This window comes from Pelmatolapia mariae, linkage group LG5, assembly GCF_036321145.2.
Source record: "Pelmatolapia mariae isolate MD_Pm_ZW linkage group LG5, Pm_UMD_F_2, whole genome shotgun sequence".
Taxonomy (NCBI): Eukaryota; Metazoa; Chordata; class Actinopteri; order Cichliformes; family Cichlidae; genus Pelmatolapia; species Pelmatolapia mariae.
In genome coordinates, this window is record NC_086231.1 from 27,146,305 (window position 1) to 27,171,377 (window position 25,073).

Below are 25,073 nucleotides of genomic sequence, written 5' to 3' on the forward strand. Positions count from 1 at the left end.
ATAATTCAGTAGTTAGTGTCTAGGTTTTTGCTTCTGCATTATAATCATGAATCTACCCTTGGTGCTTTGTGTTGATACTCCACTTACATCTGTCTGAACCATTTGACAGCGTTGGGCTCTTATCCTGGTGACAAAGCCAAACACGTCCACCTTCTTTTCCGCGATCATCATGTCCAACATGGCATCGATCACAATAAAGGTACCAGTCCTCCCCACACCCGCACTGACAGAAGGAAACATGATCTTGTGAATTGCAAGTAGTGTGCAGAGAAATACATAACAAAAACACAGTGGGCGGAGTGAACCACACCTACTTACCTGCAGTGAACAACAATGGGCCCAGCATACTGGGGGTTGCAAGCCTTGACTTTCTTTAGGAACTTGAGCATTCCAATAGGGGTGAAGGGCACCCCGAAGTCTGGCCAGCTGGTGAAATGGAACTGGGTGATGAGGCGCTGAGGCTTCTTCCCAGAAACATCTCCTACCTGAGACACCAACAACGCACATCATAAAGTAAACCAGAATATATTAAAAAAAATAAACAAATTTCACCGCATGTACAGAACAGACTTTAGACTGATAAACCAGGCATGGAAACCCATTCTGATAATAAACTTCAAAACAATGAGTAAAGCTCAACAGTTAAAGGACAAGCATGGTACCTGTTGGATGCAGAACTTGCGGATGGTGTAATCCACTAGAACCATTGTGTCTTCTACAGACACCCGAATGTTCCCATATGTCCAGCAGCCCTGGTCCGGCCAGTACTGAGCACACTTACACTAAAAAATACAGAGCGATTCGAGACAAAGCACACGCGTAAAGAAGTGCATGTAATGAAACACTCAGGTATTACAGTATTGCTGTAGGATTAACAGAACAAGTACAGTAGAGAAAACAAAGACAGGTTAAGTCATGCTGTGAAGGTCTTTGCATAAGGACTCATACAAGGGGGGCTTTAAAGGAGCACTTAATTTACCATCTTAATTATGTTATGTATGTGGATACAAATGCAATCTTTCATATGTTAAAAAGCTTTTATAACATCACATAAATCAAATTAGCTCAACACAAGCATCATCACCACCATGTGTCCAGCTCTCTCACCTCTTTTCTCTCCTTCAGGTTGGTCACCATGACTATTGTGGCTGTGTTCTGCTCCCAGATCATACGCCAGAAGTCATTTACCGTTTCCTCCTTTGGCCCTGAGAGATTGAGACGGATGAAGCAATCAAGAAGCACAATCAGGTTTATTATTAGCGAACAACGGCACAGTTTGTTTCTGCCTGACTGCAACTGCCAGCCTCACCTTGAGCTGCAATAAACTTGTTCTTCTCTTGGTAACCCTGCAGAAGTAAAAGGCCGAGAGGACACATTAGCATGACACTGAATGAGATGTGATCGGTAAAAAGCAGAACTGTGGAAAAGATGCTCAGTGTATATACAAACATTTATAAATGAGGCATTAATAAAGTCAGAGTCTGGGACTCCCTCCAGAGATGAGAGATGCACCCTGGAGTGATCATCTGGGAGAGAAAGAATGACGCATGTTAATTCCACCTCAGTTTAATTGTGAGTTTTTTCTTTTTGTAACTACAAGATCTGCTTTTTGTCTCGGTCAGTATCAGTCTGAGAGACGAGTTTTCACTTACATGGCAGGATATTCACATATCTGTTCTTTTCTTTATTCTCTTCCTTAGAGGCAGCGTCACACGTTGCCTGGATGGGGCAGACTGGCAGTGCCTAAAACAGGAGAAGAACACAGACATATTAATAGACAGCAGAGATTTGCATCAGTGTGACCATAAAGATAATTTCCTGCTGTCTTCATCTTTTTGCCTACTGAACCTAATGCACATCACAAACTCATTTAGTGTGACTGCACAGTATGGTCTGTGCTTTGATCAGGATTCATCCTTATTTATTCACCACAGTTTAGCTGCCTACTTTATTTTAAAACACTTTTAAAAACCTATTTGTTGTCGCTTAATTTCAGGTCTAGTTGAACAAAGTATCCTGGCTTTTATCATGCAAACAGAGTCTTATTTGCTTCTTTTATTTGGTTATAGTGGATGCTTATTTTTGATTTAGTGACTGTTATGTATAGTCTATACCTGATATAACCTGTACAGCATGTTGGTCAGCTGAGGTTGTTTATATGTGCTTTAGAAATAAACTCTCACTTTGTGCAAACAGGGTTAACTATTTAAGCCAGTGGCTCCTTAACCTTTTCTCTTCAACATTTCTTCTTCATGAAACGGAATCATCAGTGTTTAGGCTAGTCTTACATTTGTACTGCTACCACGTGGAGTGACTAACACGGCTCCTTTCCCTTTAATCCATTACTTTTCCTACATTAAATGTAATTATATAACAACTAAGTCTCATGTTTACTGGAGACTGTGTCTCCAGAATTAGCCAAGTCTAAATATGACTTTTGAATTGTTACTTGTCCTTTAATACAAATATCTAGACTTTTTCATTTAAAGTTTTTCATTCTGATTTACTAATTAAACCAACAGAGTTGCATGCTATCAAAGAGTGCTTGCTTGAGTGTGCCATACATTAAACTCCTCTCTGAAGAGCTTGTTGTCATCAGCCATGCGACGGTTCATTTCTTCCTCCAGCTTGTCCACGGGAAGCGGCGGGTACTTCCTGTTTGTACTGGGTGAGCGGGCCAATAGCGGCACACTCTGGAGTTCTGTAGCAATGAGCAGGAAGGGAGGAGGCAGGAGCGAGGAGAAGGGGAAGGAACGGGAGGGGTGAGACAGGTAGAAATAAACACATGGGTAAGAGCATGAGACTGGAGATGACTTACATCATGCAACACCGACTTCATCATTCACTGTCTTTTCTTGAAACGCACAGCAGAGGGCGATGTGACTCAGCGCTGCAACATATAGGACTAACTGCAGCTCTGCTGATTAGGTAATCACAGTGAACAAAAGCTTCCTCCAGCAGTGAGCCAGGGAAATGTTATCAGTTGGGGAAGTAAGATCAATCGAAGCTTATCGGGGAAAAAACACTGAGTAACAAGTCTGGTCAACCTGGCTGTGCATGTTTGCCCAAATGACCCAAATCAAATAAGCTCAGCATTTCACAGAGATTGTTGCCGTATCTGTCAACAAATACAAAGCACACACAAACACACAGTCACCCAGAGCTGACAAGGGATGCGCGATTGCTTTTACCTGTGTCGTCTGACCTGCCATTGGTCAGTCTGAAGGAGTTCGAATGGCTCCCTGCTTGTTTGTACTTCTTAAACCTGTCGATCAACAAAGATCAAAGTGCATTTTAACACAGATACACACTCTTTCTTGATCTCGCTCTCTCACAGAAACACACTACTTTTGTCTCACAGCAGAATGGCAGTTATTCATTGCCATGGTAACAGCAGCACCTCAGGCCCTCACCGCAGGTCTCCGTGTCCGACAAACATCAACCGTAGTTTACCAACCTGAGCATGTAGAGGATTATGATGATGAAGATGATGACCAGCAGGGAGGACAGGGCCACCATCACGGCTATGATCGGCATGTCCCCAGCATCTTCGTCAGCTACACGAGGCACAAAGGGAAAGGGCAGAATAAAAGATAAATGCACAGAATTTGGGGGGGAGGGAGTCAGCACCTGATCTGATTCAGTGCTTTGGTTAGATGCCAAATTCCAAAACCATTACTAAATTATTCTCGTGTTACGGTGGGTCATAAAAGCATGCGCTGAACTTGCTAAATGTGGATGCTGATTAGCTTAACATCCACATTTAACAGCAGACATGTTGTGTTCTTGGTACACAAAATGTGTAGAAGAGTAATGTTACCAACAGACCAAATATAACTGATGTCAAAGAATAGGCTGAGGCACTAAAGTTCTCTTTCGACATTCAAAAACTCAAAGCTGATTCACAACTTAACAGCTGGCGAATCAAACAACTGCCTTTATTGCCAGAGTTTAAAAAAAAAAAAGAAAACCACAATCACGAGCAAATCCAAAATTTGTTGTATGTAAAGAATAAATACAATAGCACGTTGTTACATGTAATACTACAGTGAAGTTCTCAGTGGTTGAGGAGTAAATTAGGCTAACTCATAAGAGAGCAGAATAGCTAATACCCCCTTGTTTATAGAGGGTGACAATCTTTATATCTACAAAAATGAGCAAGGACGTTTTCACAGGACTCTATGCTGTCTAGTAGTGAGCAGCCAGGAGCTGCTAATTAAAAGCGCTTTATTAACTGATCATCAGCAAGTGTGACCAACTCTATAAAAGCAGAACATCTGACAGTTTGTTGGTCTGAAGCCACAATCTTCTCAGGAATAGATGTCTAATAAGCAGAGACCTTGCAAAAAACCCCCAAGAGCTACATCTCAGACTCTACTCGAGCCTCAATTAGCATGTTAAATGTTAAAGTTCATGACAACACAAACAGAAAAAGAGTGAACAAGTATAGTTTGTTTGGAAAGGCTGCCAGGAGAAAGCCTCTTCTCTTTAAAAAGAACACGGCAGCACAGCTTAGCTTTGTAAAGTTGAATCTGAACAAACCACAAGACTCCTGGAACAATTTCCTTTGAGAGATGACACTAAAGCCGAGATATTTGGTCATAATGCATAGTGCAATGTTTGGACAAACAGGTTAATCAGCATTAACACCTAACAGCATAACTGTCAAGCACAGCAGTGGAGGGGTGAGGATTTGGACTTGTTTTGCAGCCACAGGACATGAGCACCTTGCAGTCACTAAGTGAACCATGAACTCCTGTATAAGTATTCTGGAGTCAAATGTGAGGCCCTCTGACAGCTAAAGCTGGCCCTCCTCTGTTGTCTGCCAACAGTGACCTCGGACTCTTTCAACATCATCCTGTACTTTTCCCTTCCAGAATGGCCGTCTGTGTTAATATTTCATTGCATGGCTTTAAGAAGGAAAAACACACAAATGGAGAGAGCAACAGGCTGTCCCTTAAGAGTAAGCAGAAATCACAGTTTAACTGTGAAGGTCAAAAACTGGTTACACCCAAGATGACAGCACACACAGGATGATGGTATAAAACACTGAAACATTAAAGAGGTTCGCTGTGAATTCAATCTGAATTATTAAGAGCAAATTTTAAGCACTTTTTACATATCAAGTCTCTACAAGCCTCTATCCTGCTGTGATGTTCGTGACTAGCAGGAAAGGATTGCGGTCACATTGCCAAGTTACCTGTTCTTCGTGATGTTTCTGTAGGCTGTTACTTGACATTTTGTATACGTCACCACCATGTGCAAAAGTTACTATTTGAAGACCCTGTGGTCTTCTGGTGACCTTTCACTGCCACAGTTGGAACAAAAGACATGAGATTTGCCCTAACAACACGGGTCGTTTGGTGTGCAAATAATGGCTGCCGTTTGTGTGTCGATGACTCGGCAGTAAGACACGTTAGGGCCAAACAAAAGGAGAGGATTTTCTAGAAACCAGCACTGTGGTGATCACAATGGAAAGACAAAGTCAGCTCTTCTGCGGGCTAAATTCAAGAAAGTTCTCAACATTGCAGACAAACTATGCTGCAAAGAATGCATCATTTGACTTCTAGCTCTGTACACACTTTCTGGGAGAAGTATTTTGGAAGGACGCCCAGTTGTGTTGCTTATTCCTCGCACAATTCCCAGGACTTTTCAGTGTTCCCCTTCGGACAATGTCTACATTGAACAGAACAAGAACACAACAGGCTGTGAGTATCATGTGGAACTGACACAGCCTTGACGGATCTAATGCCATTTAGAACTGCTCGCAACTTTCCACACAAAGCTCACAGACGGCCAGAGATAGACAACAGAGCAATTACATAACACCTGTGAACCCATGGTGATTATGTCAGACATACCATATAGTGCTGTGTAGCCACTTTTGTAGCATTTACATTGACCAGGACTTAAGGCAGATAGCTTGATGTGTATTGGAACCCCTATTGGAACATCTACAAACACATCGGGTATGTGTTTTTGTACCAAAAAAAATCAATTAAATTAAAAAATGGTCAGTGGATGCTTTCATTATTTCATTTTTATTTCAGAGACTGGTAGGAGTAAAATTAAAAGAAGCAGACATTTTGTTATTCATTTATGAATCTAACAATTTTATGCTAAAGTAGAGATTTTCAAGTAAATTGGAAAGCACTCCCATTACCCTTCTAGCACCTTTCTACCCTTCTAGCAGTGCAGTTTTGCAAAATTAGGAGATAATAAAAGACTTTTTTTAAATACACAGAGCACCTTCTAATTCTGACTGTAAGTGATAGCTAGATGGAAAAATAAACTCAATGAACAAGAAGCCAACAGGACACAACAATCATGTTGCTACCGACAGTTTAATGCATCCAAGCCGGGTTTTAGATTAAACATCTTGTAACTGTGTGGCGCCATCGGAGTCTGTGGGCTACTCTTGGTTATGCTATTGTTGGCCAATTTTGTTGCCGTGCCGAAGACCGAAGTTATAACATACAAAAAGCTTCTTTTGTAGTGAAGTGAGCGCTTTTCTCTGGGCTTCTGATGTTTGCTTTATTTATTGTAGATGATTCTTTTTATTGCCTGTTTCTCCTTGTGGTGAACTCTCCTTCTCTTTGATGCTATCTTTGCAAGTGTTCAGCATTCGACTTGTGTGTAATGTCATCACACATGTTTTATGGATGACTGAATGTTGCAAGTTACATATCTATAATTTTAGACTCTTCATAGGTAAATACCAAATAAGTGCAATAGACTTAATTCATAGTCTAATACTACACTTCATATTCTGGAAAAAATAAATACATTCACTTTTAATAAAATCAGGCAGGTCCATTGTGCCAGGTGTATTTGTTTCCAGCAAAATATCAGGTGCAACATTCAAAGAAGATGGGCAACTTTCTGAAAATAAAATTGAATTGTATGAATTTGCAAACAAATAAAATAACCAGTCCTCTTCTGGTTTTAACTACTCGTCCCTAAAAAGAAAAATCCAACCTGCTATTATTACACCATTATAATCATCTTCCAACTCAATCAGTGACGTTTGACAGTGACTGTTATACTTCTCTGTAATTTCTTAATATGAATAATTAATGTGAAAGAAAAGGTTGGTGGTCTCGTGTTTCACTTGCAGGGGTATTAGCAGGATTTTCAGCGCACAGACACAAAGCTAACACCAGAAATCTCCCAAGTTTCAGTCTGAAGCTGAACAAACATGCTGTTTATTTAACACAATTAAGGTTCTAATAAATCTCTAAGATTCTGAAGAAGAAAACTTTGTTATTATGGAAAAGTTTTTGGGAGTGTTCTGAATGCGTGGATGAGTGGTCAAATGCAGGTATGTCACGTCAGGATATTTCCAGCACTGCGACAATGGAGTCTAAAAGCAGAAAAATGTTCAACCATCTAAAATATTAAAGATTGACTCTTGACCAGAAAGCGCACTTGCTTTCTGTTTTCAGCTTCTGCTACTGCTTTTTTGCACAAATAGAGCACAGCTAAAGGAAAAAAAACACCTTGACACTGTGTTTATAAGTAATCCATGATCTTCATTTATTCATGGAGCTGTTCTAATCTAGTGTCGCTGTCTGGTCATATCCAAATTCCCTTATCCTCTTTTGTCTTCTTTTACTCTGCTTCAGGCAGGATCTGTTCACACATAACAATAAAAATGTGTCATAGACAATCTGATGGCAGGCAGAAGGCTCTAACTACAGGCATGAAGGCACCAAGAGGCAATTTATTCAGAAGGAACACACTCGCATGGACCTCCATAGCACCATCATGGAGCAGAAGAGCTCTCTGATCTTACCCAAACAGTTTGAATAAGGTTTTAAAGTATAAAGCAGATTACACAGTCCTCACAAAATGATCAGCTGATATGCTTTCTGCTTAGTAACAGATAAAGCCAAACTGATCGAGAGAATAAAATCTAATATGAAGTGACATATTTACTAAGGTTTGAACTTTTAGAATTTAATCATTTCCTACACTTCCCTTAAGACTGAACATCTGCAGTGAAGGTGAAATTATTAACTTCTTAAACACAGCTTTACTCCACAGACAGCTGTGGTTGGGAGGCTCTCATCACTGGTCAGACAATTTCTAATTTTTCTTCTTTCAGGGCTGCGAAGATTTTAAAATATATTATATAATATATGTGTTATATACTATGTTATACAGCTATACTTTCAGAGATAAGAGATGCAGATGTAGATGGAGTCTGACGCTGTGCAACATTAAACAGTTCTTCAGTAAAGCTGTGCAGTGTTTCGGAGCAAGTGTAAAAAAACGAAAGTTCTCCTGCAGCATGTTGTTGCTGCTTCATGTCCTCTGTTTAAAAGCTTCTCAGACAGCTTTATCCTCCGCGTGACAGCTGAATGGTGACGGAGAGTTAACATAATTATCTGTATGCTTAAATTCTGAAAATATGTTTGGATAATATGAGAAATGACTCAAGAGCAGTTTCATTTGTAATTTAAGAGGTTTGACAAAAATATTGCATTCATTGTTTTGGAATTACAATCATTTTCACAAGGACTGATTTTAATACTTAATGTGTTTTCTCTGTATTATTGTAGGGTCAATATAAGGTGCCTTGAGGTGACTTGGTGATAAATAAATAAAATTAAATAAATATGAATTGAAAATCTTTTGCCATAACTTATTACAATTACTGAAATAAGTCAGTAACTGTCTGTCTGGAACCCACAGGACGTCACAACATTCTGTGTTCCCTCCCTTTAAATACTCTGCTGGGCCTTTACAGCAGCCACCTTCAGTTGCTGCTTGTTTGTGGGTCTTTCTGCATTCAGTTTTGTCTTCAGTAACTGAAAAGCTTGCTCTGCTGGCTTGAGATCAGCTAACTGATTTGGCCATTGAAGAATATCCCTTTTCTTTGCCTTGAGAAACTCTTGGGTTACTTTCACAGAATGCTTTGGCTCATTATCCATTTGCACTCTGAAGCAAATGGATAATGAGTACAAATGGTACAAATTAAACTTGGTTTCATGTGTCCAGAGATTTTTTTCCAGCACTGTGCAGGCTCTTTTAGATGTTTTCTGGCAAAGTCTAATCTAGCCTTGTTGTTCTTGAGTGTAATCAGGTGTTTGCACCTTGTTGTAAACCCTCTGTTTTTCCATTCAAGTCCTCTCTTGATTGTAGAAATGATCAACAGAGGTCTCCTTCACTTTCACTGACATCTCTCTGGACCACATTCAGTTCTTGTATAAAAAGGTCTGTAATTCCTAAACAGCGGTCTTGAATTGTATTTATATAGTGCCCAACAAGCACCTCAAGGTGCTTTATACTGTAAGGTATAGATCCTACAATAATAGCGAGAAACCCTAACAGACCCCTATGAGCAAGATCTTGGCAACAGTGGGAAGGAAAAACTCCCTTATAGCCGGAGGAACCAGCCTCAGGGAGGGGCAGCCAACTGCTGTGACCAGTTGGGGTGAGGTGGGGGAGACAGGAAAGGCACACTGTGGAAGAGAGCCAATAAAATCCAATTTTGATTTTTTGATTTAAAATCCTGTGGCAATGAAAAAAACAACAACCCAAAACAAAACAAACAAACAAACCAACTATGTCACTTATGGACCTAACTGTAATGTATTTATTATAACATGAGGTTTTTTTTGTTGTTGTCATTTTCACCATTTTTCCCCTGTTGGCTACGATGACATATCAATCACGTGTGATCTGGAACCACCGGGCACCATCAAATTTTTTTCTGAACTTAAAATCCATATTAATAAAAGCTCCTATATAAACCTTGATTTTAAATCCCACTAGTCTGGAATTTTGACTGACCAGCTTATTTGTTTAAGGCTTGTAAAATCGAAATCTAAAATGCCCCATTTCTTGCCCCATCTAGTACCTTTTAGGGAGGCCTCCTTGTACTCAGATGTCAGCACTAACCTTGACTACATTGTGCGTGTGAGTAGAGATGGGAATGATGGCAAAAACTACCATAAATTTACCTGAAAAAATAATAATCTGAAATCTTCTTTTCATCATCCTCAAACTATTTCACTATAATATAAAAGGTTTATATGCAAGAAGAGGAAAAAAAACCAATAATGTGTGCATCACTCACTATTAGGGCTGGATGGTTCTGTTGTTGTGGTTGTTGTTGGAGTCGTTGCAGTCTCTGGAGATGTGGCTGAGGTCTCATCATCTCCTTCCGATATGCTAGGAGTAAGTGGAGGGTTGATGCTTGGTGGTGCCTGAGGGGTAGGAGTTGAAGCTAGCTGTACTGTGGGTGTTGAACTATTGAGTTCTGTGTCCTGATTACTATCTAGGCTTGTGTCTGTGGTAGCTGCTGCTTTTGTTGTTGTTGTTGTCGTCGTCATCGTGGTTTTTGTTGTGATTGCTGCTGATGTAATGACAGCTTGGGCAAGCTTTGTGGGTGGGTGTGTAGGGTTTGATACTGGCACTCCATCCTTGAGGGAGGGTGCTGTAGATGGCTTTGTGGGTATGGTAGTAATATCTGGAGGACCTGTTAAAGAAGACAGTACGTAATTTTAACCTGTAAAAATGGGAACATAAAGGCATTTGAATTAAATGTGGAAATGGCTCATACCTGTGACAGGGGCAAGATCCTTGGCTGAGCCCCCCAGGGCTACACCAAGTAGCAGGAGCAGGGCGCACACACCCATTCTGCCCTATGTAAGTATACACACACACATGAAAGAGACAAAATCCTATTAGTGGAAAAAACAAAACTGAAAATGATTGAATTTTTTTTCAAAGATCAAGGTTTGGTTGTTCTATAATCCATTATGTATTTTATAATCTTCCATCCTAATCCAACATGCTATTTGTTTGCAAAGAAAAAAACAAAAACAAATAAAAACTTTGATGACGTGGGCTTGTGTGTGTTTACCTGAAGAAGCGTAGTTGGCATCAATCACTCATCCGCACAGCGTGGTCTGAAGAAAAAAAAAAAAGAGAACAGTTTAGAACGACAAGCAGATCCTTCCCCCCAATCATTTTCCTTCTTTTAAACTAAAAAACTGCAACATGTTTTGGTAATATTGCTTCCCCTATCATCCACCCATCCACCACGACATCCTGCCTCTGCTCTGCAAAGGCTGATAAACAACCGTACATAAACTAGTTATTTGTTTAAATTGCTATTTTTTTGTAATTCACAAACAAGCTCGTTTTTTCTCCTGTGCTCACTGTTTTGCGGCACGCCAGTTTCATGCTTGAAGCCCCTTTCTCTGTATATACGAAGCAGCACCGAGCAGTGGGGAACTCAGCAAAGTGAAGGTAATGTTGCAAACTTATTACCAAACTACAGTGCATTAAAATCTATCTATGATGACAAAATGACAGGGGAGAATGACTCTTTCACATTCTCTTTGCTGCTGCTGCAAAGCTGATGGGATGAAGTGATAAAGCAGCAGTGCAGTGCTTACCACTGCCCCGTCACACAGGAAGGTTCTGGGTTTGCTCGTCAGCTGAGCAAACCCTTTTTGTGTTAAGTTGGCGTGTTCTCTCTGTGTGCCCGTGTGGGTTTTCACCGGGCATGTCTGCTTCCCTCTAGAGTCCAAAAGACATGTCTGTTAGGTAAACTGGTGATTCCAAATTGGTTGTAGGTGTGGATTTGAGCATGAATGGTTGTCTGTCTCCTTGGTGATCTGTCCAGGGAGTACCCCACCTCTTGCTTGATGTCACCTGGGACAAGCTCGAAAACCCCGGGGGCATGAGCTGAAGTTAAGAAAAAATTTGCAGTAGAAGTGATTTGTGCTGAAATATTTTCATTGTTATCAGAAGCTAAATCTCAGCTGTCTAAATGAATGATTCAAAGAGAGCTGCAGTTAAAACGTTTTTACAGAAAACTTTCTGCAGCTCGACACAGGGGGATAGTTTACTCCACTGAGGACAAACATGATTACCTTAACCACAATGTTACCTTCATTTGCAGGAATGTTTTGATGTAATATCTGTAAAACCGTATTATTAGTATGTTTATTTCAGTGATACCATATTAAGATCTGTGTACAGTTGTGTTTAAAAGAAAGCTTTCACTGCACCCTTACTCTCTTTATTCCTATGGAAGCAGTAAGTAATTCCTAATCAGATGCACTTGATTATCTGAGGATCAATAAGCATGACCACCTTCAAAAAGGCTGAAATTTTGGCAGCTTAAATGACTGGCGCGTTTAGATTTGTTTTAACACAACGCTACAGTCTTCCCAAGAGTGGACGTCCCAGCAAATTCACCCCGAGGTCAGACTGAGCAGTGCAAAATTACAGGCAGAGAAACTGCAAAAAACCCAGCGCTACATCTCTGAAGCTAGAGGGCGGAGAGAACATTGCACATAAAAGTTTGTGTACTTGTACGAACATATGATCTTGTTTGGAAGGGTCGCCAGAAGAAAGTCGGTTCTTGCTAAAAAGAACATCGTAGCATGGCTTAGGCTTGCAAAGTTGCAAGACGTCTGGAGCAATGTCCTTTGGACAGATGAGAGCAAAAGCTGAGATGTTTTGCTATCATGCACTGTGCCACATTTGGTAAAAATCACATAACAAGTGTCAAACTGGTGGTGGAGGGGTGATCATTTGGACTTCTTTTACAGCCACAGAACCTGTAAGGTTAAGCCAGAACTCCTCTGTACTTTGACAAAGTATTCTAGAGTGAAATTTGAAGTTACCCGACTCAAAATTGGGCCGTGCAACAGGACTATGATCCCAAACACAGCAGCAAATCTCTGACAGAATAACAGAAAAAGAAAAGAATCAGTGTTGCAATGGCTCAGTCAAAGCCTACACGTTAAAAGAGTTACGCATAAACAAAAGCTCACAAACCTCAATGAACTGAAGCAACACTGTAAAGACGAATGGACCAAAACTCCCCCGCAACAATGTGAGAAACTGATAACATCACACAGAAAATGATTACATCAAGCTGTTACTGCTGGTTCTACAAGTTATTGAATCATAGGGTGGAGTGGACTCTGTGCAGTCAGTTGAGCATTCAAAAACTAAGCAGGATCGAGGCTGAATTGGTATCACACTTTAATTCATGCTACAAATGTTCTCAAACTGAATACTGAGTAAACAGTGAATAAAAAGCCAGAAAGCAGACAGATGTGAAGAAGGCAGAGGCCAAGTGGTTGGTTGGGTCGACTGTCATTCTTCTGCGTTATCGCAGAGACTGACTGAGCTGTGATAATCTCTGAATCTAATCCCACGGTCTTGACCTTTGAATAATCCAGTCCATCTGCCTGTGCTTATAGAGATACTTGTACCAGCCAACAGAGCCAAACACTGCAGCGTTACCACACACAAACCACTGCTTTAAATCACGGATTATTGCATCACAGGGCAGAGAATAAATTGGGCTCTAAAAGCTATAATTGAGCCAGTTGCCAATATTCTGCTGTTTTGAACTAAGCTCATTCATTGCAGTACTTACATTTTGGTTTGAGCACACCACTTTGGCTACAGTTAAAAATGGGACATGATAAGCAAGTGATGTGGTCAATGTGGATGCTATTAATCTACAAATCCACTTGTTGCTCTCCCTTTCTCCCTTTCAACCAACTACTTAGCCAACAAATGCCTGCTTTCAGGAAAAAAAAAATGATCCAAAGAAAAGCTTGATATCATTACTATCATGCAGGCACACTGTTATTCAAGAAAAATACTGTTTATGTTAATATCACATATTAAATTATGTCACTCATAACTCAAAGAGCATATCCTGTCTGGTCAAGTAGTCAGAAAAACAAAACTCCCTGTTAATACATCTTTGACCTAAGCCCATAAACGCTACCTCACCCTGTTCTCCTTCAGTACTCAAAAAAGAGCCTTCAAATATACCAGACAGGATGATTGATACCAGTCTGTGTGAAGCAGCGTTCTACCATGTTTATATTAGGATCAATTTGATGAGATGCACTAAGATTAGTAATGTACTCGTGACTCATTGCTTTCTGCATGCTATTCACCGAGGCTGCATGACGTGTCACTGTGCTGGTGTAAGTGATATATGCCAGTCCTGCTGCTAACCTCACTTCACAGATGCTGCAGGTGCCTGAGAGGTTTTTATCTAGAGACAGTGTAGCTGCAGGACTACAATAGCCTGCGGTAACATTTTAATGTATTATAGCCTCTTGAGCAGTTGTTCCAGTGTGTAGGTGTAAATGCATGCAATTCCTTCTCAGAAGACTCATGTGTTGGTAGAAGACATCATTAATTTAACACGCACTGGGCAAGAGCTTCTATTTGTGGCACTTTTAGGTTCTATGCAGGCAGAGCTATCTATTGAAAAGATACTCTAGGTGATGGACAGGGTTGGGGTCCTTACTCAAAAACAGTAATGCATTACAAATTACTTGTTACTTTTTTTAAAGTAATGCAGTATGTTAATGAATCATTTGTTACAATACTCATTATGTTATTTTTGTATTAAGGCCTTTATACACATGCAAATATTTCACAATGTGTTCGGTTTGTAAGGGCCTTTATTCTGGAACATGGCCTGAGATAATTACTAGTTAAGAATATAAGGCTTAGACTACAATCCTGCCTATTAACACAAATCCCTATGCTAAAGAGGAGATAAATATAATTATTTTAGTGTTTAAGTTGGACCACAATGCTGAAAACACAAAGCAGTTGAAAACCAGAGCAAAGAGACTGTGTGAGTACTAGTAATTCTACTGTAGATATATGTATAGGTAGGAATAGAGGCCACAGTGCTACAAGACTGAGTGATCTTCACTGCCTTTGTTACCTGTTGAAGGCCAGACTGGCTGCTGGGCTGGGGTTGGCATGCACTCAGCTTTAGCATCACTCTGGACTGTTTGCTAGATTTGTGTCACCATGCCGTCAGTGCAGATGCTTGCAAAGAGCTGCTGTTGTGTCAACACTATAATGCTGTTGTTTCTGTCCTGGATGCAGTTTGCACTTTATCATCTTGCTCTTCTCCTTTCATACACTAAAAATAAGAGTAACGTCCACAACTCCACTCCTCAAAAGTTATAGACTGCTCCACCATTTTCCTGATGAGATCAGCATGATTATAGAACGAGTGAGTGGGAAGAAAAAGGCAAATTTGATGCGCTTGCTATTTCTATCCACCCACTGTGCAGATAACTGAAGAACCTTTGTAACGCAAGTAATGACATAAATGTAACTGTAATGTGAATAAACTTAATTTAGTACAGTATTACGCAACATTACTGCATTATTGAAACATATAACGAGTTTAAGGTAACACTTTATTTTGGAACGCGTTACCTTAAACACTGTAATTTACACTCAAATGAGGATGCAGGAACCAAAGTGCTTTTAGTGTTCGATTAATTAGCTGTGTACTTGAATTAATAAAGAGGACACTGCAGCTTAAATTAGTCAGTCACGTGGTGCCTTGACAAGACACTAATGTTTCAAAATGTCTGATAAACATCGTCTTACTGTAACACCATTACTGACAACGTGTGACAAGCTCCTGCTTAAAACAAAACGCAGCAGCTCACCACTCCTATTTGATTTGATTTCATATTTCACAAACACATTTGACTGACAAAGCATTTTTTAATTCTCAGTCTGCCTTCTTTAGAGCCAGCCTGCTGCTCAGCAGTAAATATCTTTCCAACAGTTTCATCATACTATTCCCTGCAGAGGCAACATGTACATACACATACACATCTATTAGAGAATGAATAGCGCAAAAGGTAGTCATGCAGTTCCTGCTCGCCTTACTTTGGGCTTGTGTTGTGCAGCCATGTGAGTATTTTTCAGACAAGGCAGAGCACTTAGAGCTAGCCCTTTACAGCGGCCACTGTTTGGAAGAGCTGTCCTACAGCAAAGTGAAAGCTGCCACAGCTTCCTTAAGACTATGACACGCAACACAAAATCAATAGATTGACTGGTGGGAATAAAAATACAACGCAGAAATGTGTCAGCACACCCTCTTCCTTTTTAACTCCATTAAATAATGGCATGGTTTTTTTTTACTCTTTTAAGAGATATACTTTTGATTTAGCTTTAGAAATAAAAGAACTATGAGAACCAACTGCACTGGCTGGAATGATCCTTAGATAAAAAGGACTTTGTTTTAAATAAGTATCAACAAACTGACTTTTTCCACTTGGACTAAATTTAATTATTCTCTGACTAGTCAAATATTGGATGTTTTCTTATCAACATTAGGCATTTCAAATTATGTGTCATATGAGACAAAATGAGTCTGGGGCAGAAAAACTTTGGCCTCCACAGAATGCTGAGCACCCATGTGTGCCAGCACACGCCCAGATTAAATTTAGATTGACTCGATATGAAAACTTTCAGGTCTGAGAACTTCAGTCAGAGCACTATTTCATACAACAAACGAACAGTTTGGCACCAACGCGCCTTACGCAACGTTAGCTGCTAGAACATTAGCCTTGGAGAGAGAAAGATGTAATGTTGATGAAATGGACAAATTTGTAGTTAGGAAACTGAAATCCACTAGTTCCAGTTCCACCAGTGCTCATCAGTTAACACTGACAGACAACACAAAAGAAGAGAATGACTTGTATAAAGCTAGCTGAGAAATTAAATTTCTCTACATAGCTTTAAACTCCATGAAAAAAGTGTCCTCTGAGGTCTGTGCTACAGCTATAAATATGAGTACCCTGCTTCTATTATCAACACATGATCAAGGATTGATGATGGTAGCTTTTGTGTAAGATGGCTTTTCAAGTTGCTGCTGCTAGCATTGTTCCTTCTATGTCTGCTAGAATAGCTTTGTTGGCTACATTATTCTGTCTTCAGTGTCAGGGATTGGCGATTTGAATGAAACCAGATGCACAGTTCAATTTGATCCAGTTGCCAAACCTGTATGCTAAGGATATACCAGGGTTGCAGTCATGGCTAATTTGTAAGGATAGCAAGTAAGTCTCTCATGATATCCTAAACGTGTTTACTGAAATTATGTCACGTGATGTTTTGAGAATGCTAATTAAAGAAAGTCTCCAGAGTATTTCTCTGTGATTATGGAACAGACAGCTGACATTACAGTCAAAGAGCAGGTGTCACATTTTGTGAGTGAAAAATTGGGGGTAGAAGGATTTTATGAAACATGTAAAACAAAAACCAATACCCTTTTAGTTGTTTAAGATAACCTTATAGAGTCTTAATGGCAGCCAGCAAATGTAGGGGACAGTGTTATGATGGTACATAAAATATCTTAAAACTGATAAGCATGTCCTTTTGGGTTGTAATCAGGTGACTTATTTGGTCACTTAATATCTCATTCCTTTGTTTTGGGTCATTATCTATTTGCTAGTGCTGTGCAATCAGTCTGGCTTAATCTAAGCAGAGAGCATAACCCTGTACACTTCTGAATTTATTCTGCTTCTTCTATCAGCAGTCACATCATCAATACACAGTAGTACCACAGTAGCGGTAGTGTCAGCCATGCATGCTTATACCATTACACTACCTCCACCATGTTTGACAGATAATGTGGTATGCTTTGAATCATAACCAGTTCTCTCCTTCTGCATACTTTTCTTTTGCTGTAATTCTGGTTCAAGTTGGAGGTGGCTGAAGAAAGGGAGATCTGGGCTTCTCTGCTTAGCCGGCTGCCATGGCGACCTGGCCTCGGATAAATGGAAGAAAATGGATGGATGGATGGATGGATGGATGGATGGAAGAACTGTGCCAGCTGTTTAAGATGTTTATCTACAAAGTCTAATCTGGCCTTCCTGTTCTTGAGTCTTTTTTTTCTTTTTCACCTAGTTAGAAACATTTTGTATTTACATTCATGAAGGCACCTCTTAGCTTGGTCAAGACTTGGTCAGATGTTGTGAAATTATTTTTTCACAACCATTTTTTAACAATGGAAATAATTCAGTCATCATGCACTTTAGTCATCTTATATGGCCTTTCAGACCTTTTGGTGCTGCTGAGCTGGCAAATGCATTCATTCAGTTAAGAATGCATCACATTGTTATTTGGCCACTCCTAAAGTTTTTTGCTGTCTATCTCTCCAGCTTTATTATGTGTACTCGGCTTGATGAAGGTTTCCTTCACTTCCACTGGAATCTCTTTAAGTCTCATATTTACAATTCCAGTGAAGATCTATCTATATGTATATATACATATATATGAATGATAATATACTGAACTCTGAGAAACTGTGCAAGCAAGTCAAAGCCTTATAATGACACATACAATTCTGCCTACAGTCAAGCACAGGCAGACCTAATAAGAGAGCAATCGTACAGTTGTGAAAGAGCTGGGCTGTTGCCATGCAATTTCATTCACACAGTGAAAGGAGCATTTATAGGTAAAATATAAAGGAAGTCCAATATTACATTTCCATGACAACCACAGGCCAAAATCAATACAAGGTAGTCATTTAATATGGCAAGTTCTTGCTCATGGTTGAGGACTTCAGTGATGGTTTTGTATTTACATGTGACCTTAGGGTCATATAGGTTATTAGTATATTTTTCAGCTGCAGGAATATAAATGTATGAATAGAAAAAGAAGAATCCCTAGCAGTTGCTGATCACACCTTTGTGATCAGACAAGTGTTATTTAAAGTAGATGTGACTGAAACCGAATCACAGTCGAGACTGCTTGTTTTATAAATGTGTTAACGGGACAAGACTGTTGTGATTCAGATGCCAGGGAGCGAGTTGCAGATTTTTTCTGTGTGTGGAAAAGACTGCATTAGTGACATCAAGTACAGCAGCATCAGCTCTAGTGTGACCACATTTTTTAACTTTTTAGTTTCCTTTGTTTTTGCCACTGAGAGCAGGGGGACTGGCGCTATGTTGAAAGTGATATCAAAATAACTACGCACATTCCAATCCCATCTAATTAATGGAAGGCATTGGAGGGCTAAAAGACACTCATCTTTTATATTATTTTAAAAATAATTGTATTTAGGATTCAATATATTTCAAAAGGTAAGTGCTTGACCCCTGTACCACACAGAGCCTAGACCTCAATGACAGGACACCAGCACCAGAGTCAAGGGAATTCACCATTCATGGCTTTCTCACAAGGCTTCCAGCTTCACAAGTTTCTGCACTGCTTGTCTGTCTGTTTCCATTCATAGCATATTAATACTGTTTCTATGTCCTCAGAGGGAGGGGGTCTGGGGTAACTGAACTACTGTGAATGCTTCTCTTCACGGGAGACTGAAGTAGGTCTAAGTCAAGGCCGCTAGGACTCATGCTCTAAAACAGACCACAGATTATATGTCCCCAGTGCCACATACAACAGCCACAATCCTCTGGACTTCCCTTTTTGAGGGATACTACTCCCTGCTGGTGTGGTTTGTGTTCCTGTTGGCTTCATTCACAAGCTGGTGAGTTGATGAAAAGATGAAGAGAAGCATGGGGTTACTATTCTGGCTAATCATAAGGGCAAGAGAGACCGCTGTGTCTGTTATTAAGCCTGTAATGATCATTTGGTTCCATTAGGCTGGAAGGATCAAGAAAACTAACTTGTTTCAATGAGTGAAAGTGGTGAGTCAGTGAAGCTCTGCTCTGTGTCTAATTCGTTGTGGGGTTTCTCACAGAGCATGCCAGGGGCCTCTCAAGCTTTCCCACATTGGACACAGAGAGGATGTGGAGGCGCAAAGCATGGTCTCCCCACAAAAGCCACTGTGACCTTGAAGAGTGGTGCAGGGCCAAATGGACAGCTCAAGGGCCACAATGAAACTCGATTCACTTCTGCCCTTTGAAACTTAAACACCAAAACCGATTTGTAGATCCAGCATGCATCTGAGGCGGGCATGAAATCTGATTTTTTTTTTTTTTTGGGCACTGCACTACGTATATAAAAACCATCAAGCCCCAAAAGTTGGCACTAAATGAGAACTTCACACTGTTAGTCTTGCTTACCTAACTGTTTTAAAAGATAATAAATCTCTGTATTTAAAACCTATTTTTAAACAGCTTTAGACTATATTTTATTGCTCCTGTGCAGCTGTTGGGAGGCAGAAAACATTTATCTTTGTAGTTGTTGGTGCCAACACTCATATCATATATAAAGCAGTGAAGGATGTAAGCTGATTTTATAACTAATTAACAGGAGTAATAAAAAAGAAAAGTACAGTTACTTGGGGCTGTAACAGTCATACCGACCTATGAATCATTCAAGCATATAAAAGGCACGTAACTCAAGGGACGACCAGTGTTGTGTCTACACATTACCAACAACTCATACACTTACTGATACGCTTATTAACAGCTGGTCAACTCCCCCCCCCCCAAAAAAAAAAAAAATCAGTCTGTCAGGCATAAAATTGTTTTGTACCAACAACATGAGTGCCAAAGTTTTGTTGAAGAATTAAAGGTGGTCATACCAAATATTCACTTTTCAAGTTTGTTAGAGCTGTACTTTTTTTTTCTTATGTCCTATGTATTAAGAAATGAGAGGCAGCTGTAGTCCTGTATTTGTATAGGCAGATTTTACAGTAGATGTTCTTCCTGATGAAACACACCCATCCCACTAGTTTATAAGCCCCTGAGTTTATATCTCCTCCCAGTCTCAAAGCAGGAATCTGATGTGTAATATGTTAACCACTACACCACAGAACCACACTTTTCATTCTTAAATAATGAACATCATACAATACAGTAGAGCCTGTTCTCCTAAGTGACCACTTAGTTATATACAACTCACACATCTGTGTGTGTGTGTGTGTGTGTGTGTGTGTGTGTGTGTGTGTGTGTGTGTGTGTGTGTGTGTGTGTGTGTGTGTGTATGAGGAGGGGTTGCTGTGAGGACATCCTGCTGCGTTCCGTCATTATACAAGCTTGGTCTGATGTCTGAGGTTGCCAAATTTGAGCTGAAGGTTTGATTCTTACATATGTTTTCTTTATAATACAACATAAGGGGTATAGAATTTAATAACACCCCATAAAATCGACCTTAACCAGGTGTCAAGTTAAAGGCCCCTCCATCCACATTTGCTGCTGAGCCGATACCATCTGTTGATGATAGTAAAATGTAGACACACGTATACAAAGGAGTAAATACAGAAAACGGCCTCCATCAGTGAGTAGGCTATTACTGCATTAGAAATTACTCATTTACTTTTACTGATGTTCTACTCTGTGGTCAAGTTGCGGATAATTTCAATACATTTTATGCCCTATTGATTTATTCCCTTTAAGCTCTGCAGAAATTTCAGATTGATTTCAATTTAATTTTGTCACCCGACAACAAAACCATAAAGCAGTTATTGGAACATCCAGAAAAGAAAATCTTAATTAACCAAGGAAAAAAACCCTCTAATTTGCAATATATAAGTAACCGATCATGGAGATGTTTATTTAAGTACTGCTTATACAAAAAATACATATATACAGGTTTACATGCACAGGGTGGCATTGCTCAATTTCCCAACAACACCTGCCAACTATCCTTTGGTTATTTTGGATTTCTATCAATGGAAACCCGAAATGACAGCTCTGATATCTGAAGTAGTCATCCTACTGCAGCCGTCCCCTCCTTTTCCTCTGAAAGATAACAAAACCATCTAAGATAATAACATAATCACCGGGGACTTGACTTCAAAGCAACATCATGACTTGGCTTCTCTTTAAAATCCATTTTGTCCAGCTTCACCTTTAGGTGGTGCACTGAAAAACTACTCACTTGCTTACAGGCTCTCTGAGCACTTTCCCCCCCTTCTTCCAGAGCAGGACAAAACAGGTCTTGTTGGCAGGCCAATGGCAAAGATTAATACATATAGCTTCAGTTTGAATCATAGGCACTCTTTTGAAATAAAGTGAAAACCTAAAAGCTGTAGCTGTAGTTACAGTACTGCAGTACAGCCAAGAGTAATTCTTTATGTTGATTTCTAACATCCCCCAAAAGGGAGAAATAGCACTGCTTTAACACACTATGATGGAAAAGGAAGGTGGCAACCAGATCCTGACTGACGTGGACCCACATGAGCTTACAAAAATCAAAAGAACCTCTTTGCACATCCAAAGTACTTTTCCATGTACAAAAACACCCACTGTTAATCGTTGCTATGAGCGTGAGCGACCAGAAACAGCAGTCAGCCGGAATCAAGAAAATTTAAAAGAAACATTTGACTAAATAACTTGAAGATATTACATAATTACTATTTCCATTCAGCAGAGAGGCAGGGCAAAGCTGAAGGATGTTCGATGGCGTCCTTTCTAGCCAGGCACAATATTTAGTCAGTCATTAGTAATCACACAGGTTCATTTCCTGTATTGTGGAATAAATGTCATTAAGATCCAATTGACATATCGCATGTAGCTCCAATCAGGCTCCTGTAATGCATCATAATCCTCTAAATGGAGCAGTGTTTATCCCGCGAGAGGCTGAATTACAGTGCTCTTCCTCAGCAAAACATGCAGGGCCCACAGGTGGAAACAAAAATATACCTCCAGCCCCACCCAAAAAGCAAACTCATAATATTGTGTCAGAGCCCTGAAATTGTGAAATTTCACAACACACGGGCCATTATTTTAAACACCCACTCATTGACACTCGACGCAAAGTTCCCACAAAGTGATTTCAAGCTATACTTATTTTATTTTTAGTAACTAGGCCAATCGTGAAAAGTGTGGTGCGAGGATGATCACTCCAGTTCCTCTGCTAAAACTCTGACAGCATCCCAACAAGACAGAAATAACTCAGTTTTTTCTCTCTCCTTAGAATAGGTGCAAAGATATATACAGGCATAGTGAGCACGATTCTAACAGCCCTGCCTTTTTCTGCCGTATTGCCAAAGCAAACTTTTTCCCTCTTTCCACAATATGGCTTTCAAGGTGCTGGTGATGTTTGACAGGCAGCTATGGTTTAACAGTTTTTTGGTTTGGTTTGTTTTTTAATGGGGTAGAGGGTGAAAGGTGAATATGTTCAGGCCTGACAGACAGAGGTCAGGATAAGCCCGAGAGAAGAGTCACAGGAGTTGGGAGATTTTGTGCACTGGGATGGTCCTAACATGACATGACGGCCTCAAGTGAAGCTGAATGCCTGCTGTGGGGAGGCACACATGGTGAAGCATGGTGTATATATATGTGCCACAGTTCAGTGAACTGAACCAAGCATTATAAGCGGAGCTTCAGGCTGACATTCTGTAGCAGAGGCTTTTCCCAGAAATGACAAGGAAGTCTCTGCCATGTTCGATCAGCCTGATGATGTTCCTCTCCCTCTCTCTGCTCTGACTTTGAGGCTTTCACACTCCTTTGCTGATGCAGTGTTCTTGTAGCTGATGCTCAGCTCGGCTGCAGCAGTTATGCCACCGATGTTTAATGCCAATTCCCACTACTGGCAATGACAAGCGAGCCCTTACAACAAGATCCGTGTTCTGATGAGATGGGAATTCATGAATCACTGCTCAAGTCCGAGTAAAGGATTGAAATAATAATAATTTTAAAAAGCCATCAACACCCACAAGACTAAAATTGTATGCTTGGATACACCCAAGGCTTAGAAAGAGAGGGGACTATTATTAATAATTAAAAAAAGAAAAAAGTTTGGGAAAGCACACATGTGAGACCCCCATCTTGAAGAGGAGAAGAAACACAAAGCAGCCGCTGTGATTTGACAGAGCATACACGTTAACGTCAGGGCGACCTAATTCCTGTTGAGGGTCGCATGAAGCCCCCCTTGCTCCTCCACCCAGCTCCACTCCCTCCCTCCCTCCCTCCCTCTCTGAACGTGTAATAACAAAGCGTTGATCAATAAAGTGTACTTTCCAGTGAGGCAACCCTGGAACCCCCTCTCCCCGCCACTCCACCCCCTCTTTGTTCCAGCGTAAGCGCAACAGCATCTGTGTTGGCACAACAAAACCAACTTCTTAAATGTTGTCGCACTCTCTCTTAAAGCTTCCCCCCTCCCCTCCTTTCTTCGGAGTCCCCCCTCGCCAAAATTTCCCTCCCTGCCTCCGAGCTACTTCTGAAATGTTCAGGCGTTACAGGGAGGCTCACAACTCATTAAACGCCGCGCTGCTCCGTGGACGAGCCCCCCCAAACGATAACGGCATCATGTAACGTAAAACGCGGGAGGAGGGGGGGACGGGGACGGAAAGTGCTCGTTTGAGGGTGACACAATGTTACAACACGGGGAAACATGCCCGTAGAGCGACATTGTAACAAGTGGGATTCTGCTTTGCGCAACAAAAACAAGAAAACTCACCACAACTCCTGTAGAGCCCAAAGGAAACCGGAGGGGGGAGGCGAGAGAAGAAGAAGGGGAAAAAAATGAAAGCCAAGTGGGAATTTATCCTGTCTTCCACGTTTTCAACCCCGGCCCCTTTCTCCACACCCCAGGAACCGAGAGTGTGAGTGGGGTGGAGGTGGGGGGGACCAGGGTGATAGCAGAGGAGGGAAGCACGATCTGGGACGCACTGCCAACACTTCACAGTCAGTTTATCCGCTAAAGCCAGGGTAAAGAAAGCGCCCCCTCCAAAAAATTTGAATTTCGCCCTTCTGTAGCGTCTCTTCGGAGGGTATTTTCTTCGCCTTCTTGGATGTTAAATCCCAGGGTTTATCCGCTGTATCCGGGCGCGTCGGCCGACTATTCTAGTCCGCCATGTTGTGTGTCTGTCTGCATAGGAAGAATGGGAAGCGGGGAACGAATTCCCAGGCCTGGCCCCGTCTCTTCTCCGCTGTGTTTCTCTGTAGCCCGCAGCGACACCTGCTGGCCCAGATCCACTTTACACCTTCCACATTGCAGCGGTCCCCATCCCCTACCTAACACAGTATTGAGAGACCTGTTCTGATTGATGATAGACCACTTTATTTTTCCAATCTACATAAATTTCAGAGGGAATTATCAGATTATTCTTTAAAGAGTATAACTCTCCAGGGGCAATATTACAGAAATGTGACATCAGTTTGATGGTTGGGCCCACATGTTTAATAGAGGAAAAGGTCATTTGTTGAAAGCCATGTAATTTATTTTTAACAAATAATTAAAGACTATTTTAGTCAGTAATATATCCAGTAATAGTCATTTGCCTTTAAGCAAAATTTTTTATTATTTTTATCCTTTCATTAGTCAGCAGTATCCTAAGTTATTTTGCTGAGGTTATTACATTTTTACCCTTTCTAATGATATTTTCAGGTATTACAA

General features: G+C 40.6%; 1 protein-coding gene across 1 annotated transcript in view; it reads right to left on the reverse strand.

Annotated features, from left to right (window-relative positions):
- The window catches only part of ptpra (protein tyrosine phosphatase receptor type A), a 32,065-nt gene extending 7,278 nt beyond the window's left edge, over positions 1–24,787 (reverse strand). Inside the window, exons 1-14 of the mRNA XM_063474565.1 lie at positions 24,135–24,787; positions 10,874–10,919; positions 10,571–10,652; positions 10,085–10,486; positions 3,458–3,557; positions 3,192–3,265; positions 2,565–2,701; positions 1,653–1,743; positions 1,450–1,526; positions 1,310–1,346; positions 1,108–1,205; positions 663–782; positions 319–485; positions 88–223 (exon numbers count right to left, since the gene is read on the reverse strand). Of these exons, the coding sequence (XP_063330635.1) occupies positions 88–223; positions 319–485; positions 663–782; positions 1,108–1,205; positions 1,310–1,346; positions 1,450–1,526; positions 1,653–1,743; positions 2,565–2,701; positions 3,192–3,265; positions 3,458–3,557; positions 10,085–10,486; positions 10,571–10,652; positions 10,874–10,894 (1,542 nt within the window). The 5' untranslated portion in view covers positions 10,895–10,919; positions 24,135–24,787. The remainder of the gene's footprint in view (positions 1–87; positions 224–318; positions 486–662; positions 783–1,107; positions 1,206–1,309; positions 1,347–1,449; positions 1,527–1,652; positions 1,744–2,564; positions 2,702–3,191; positions 3,266–3,457; positions 3,558–10,084; positions 10,487–10,570; positions 10,653–10,873; positions 10,920–24,134) is intronic.
- Positions 24,788–25,073: the final 286 nt, after the last annotated feature.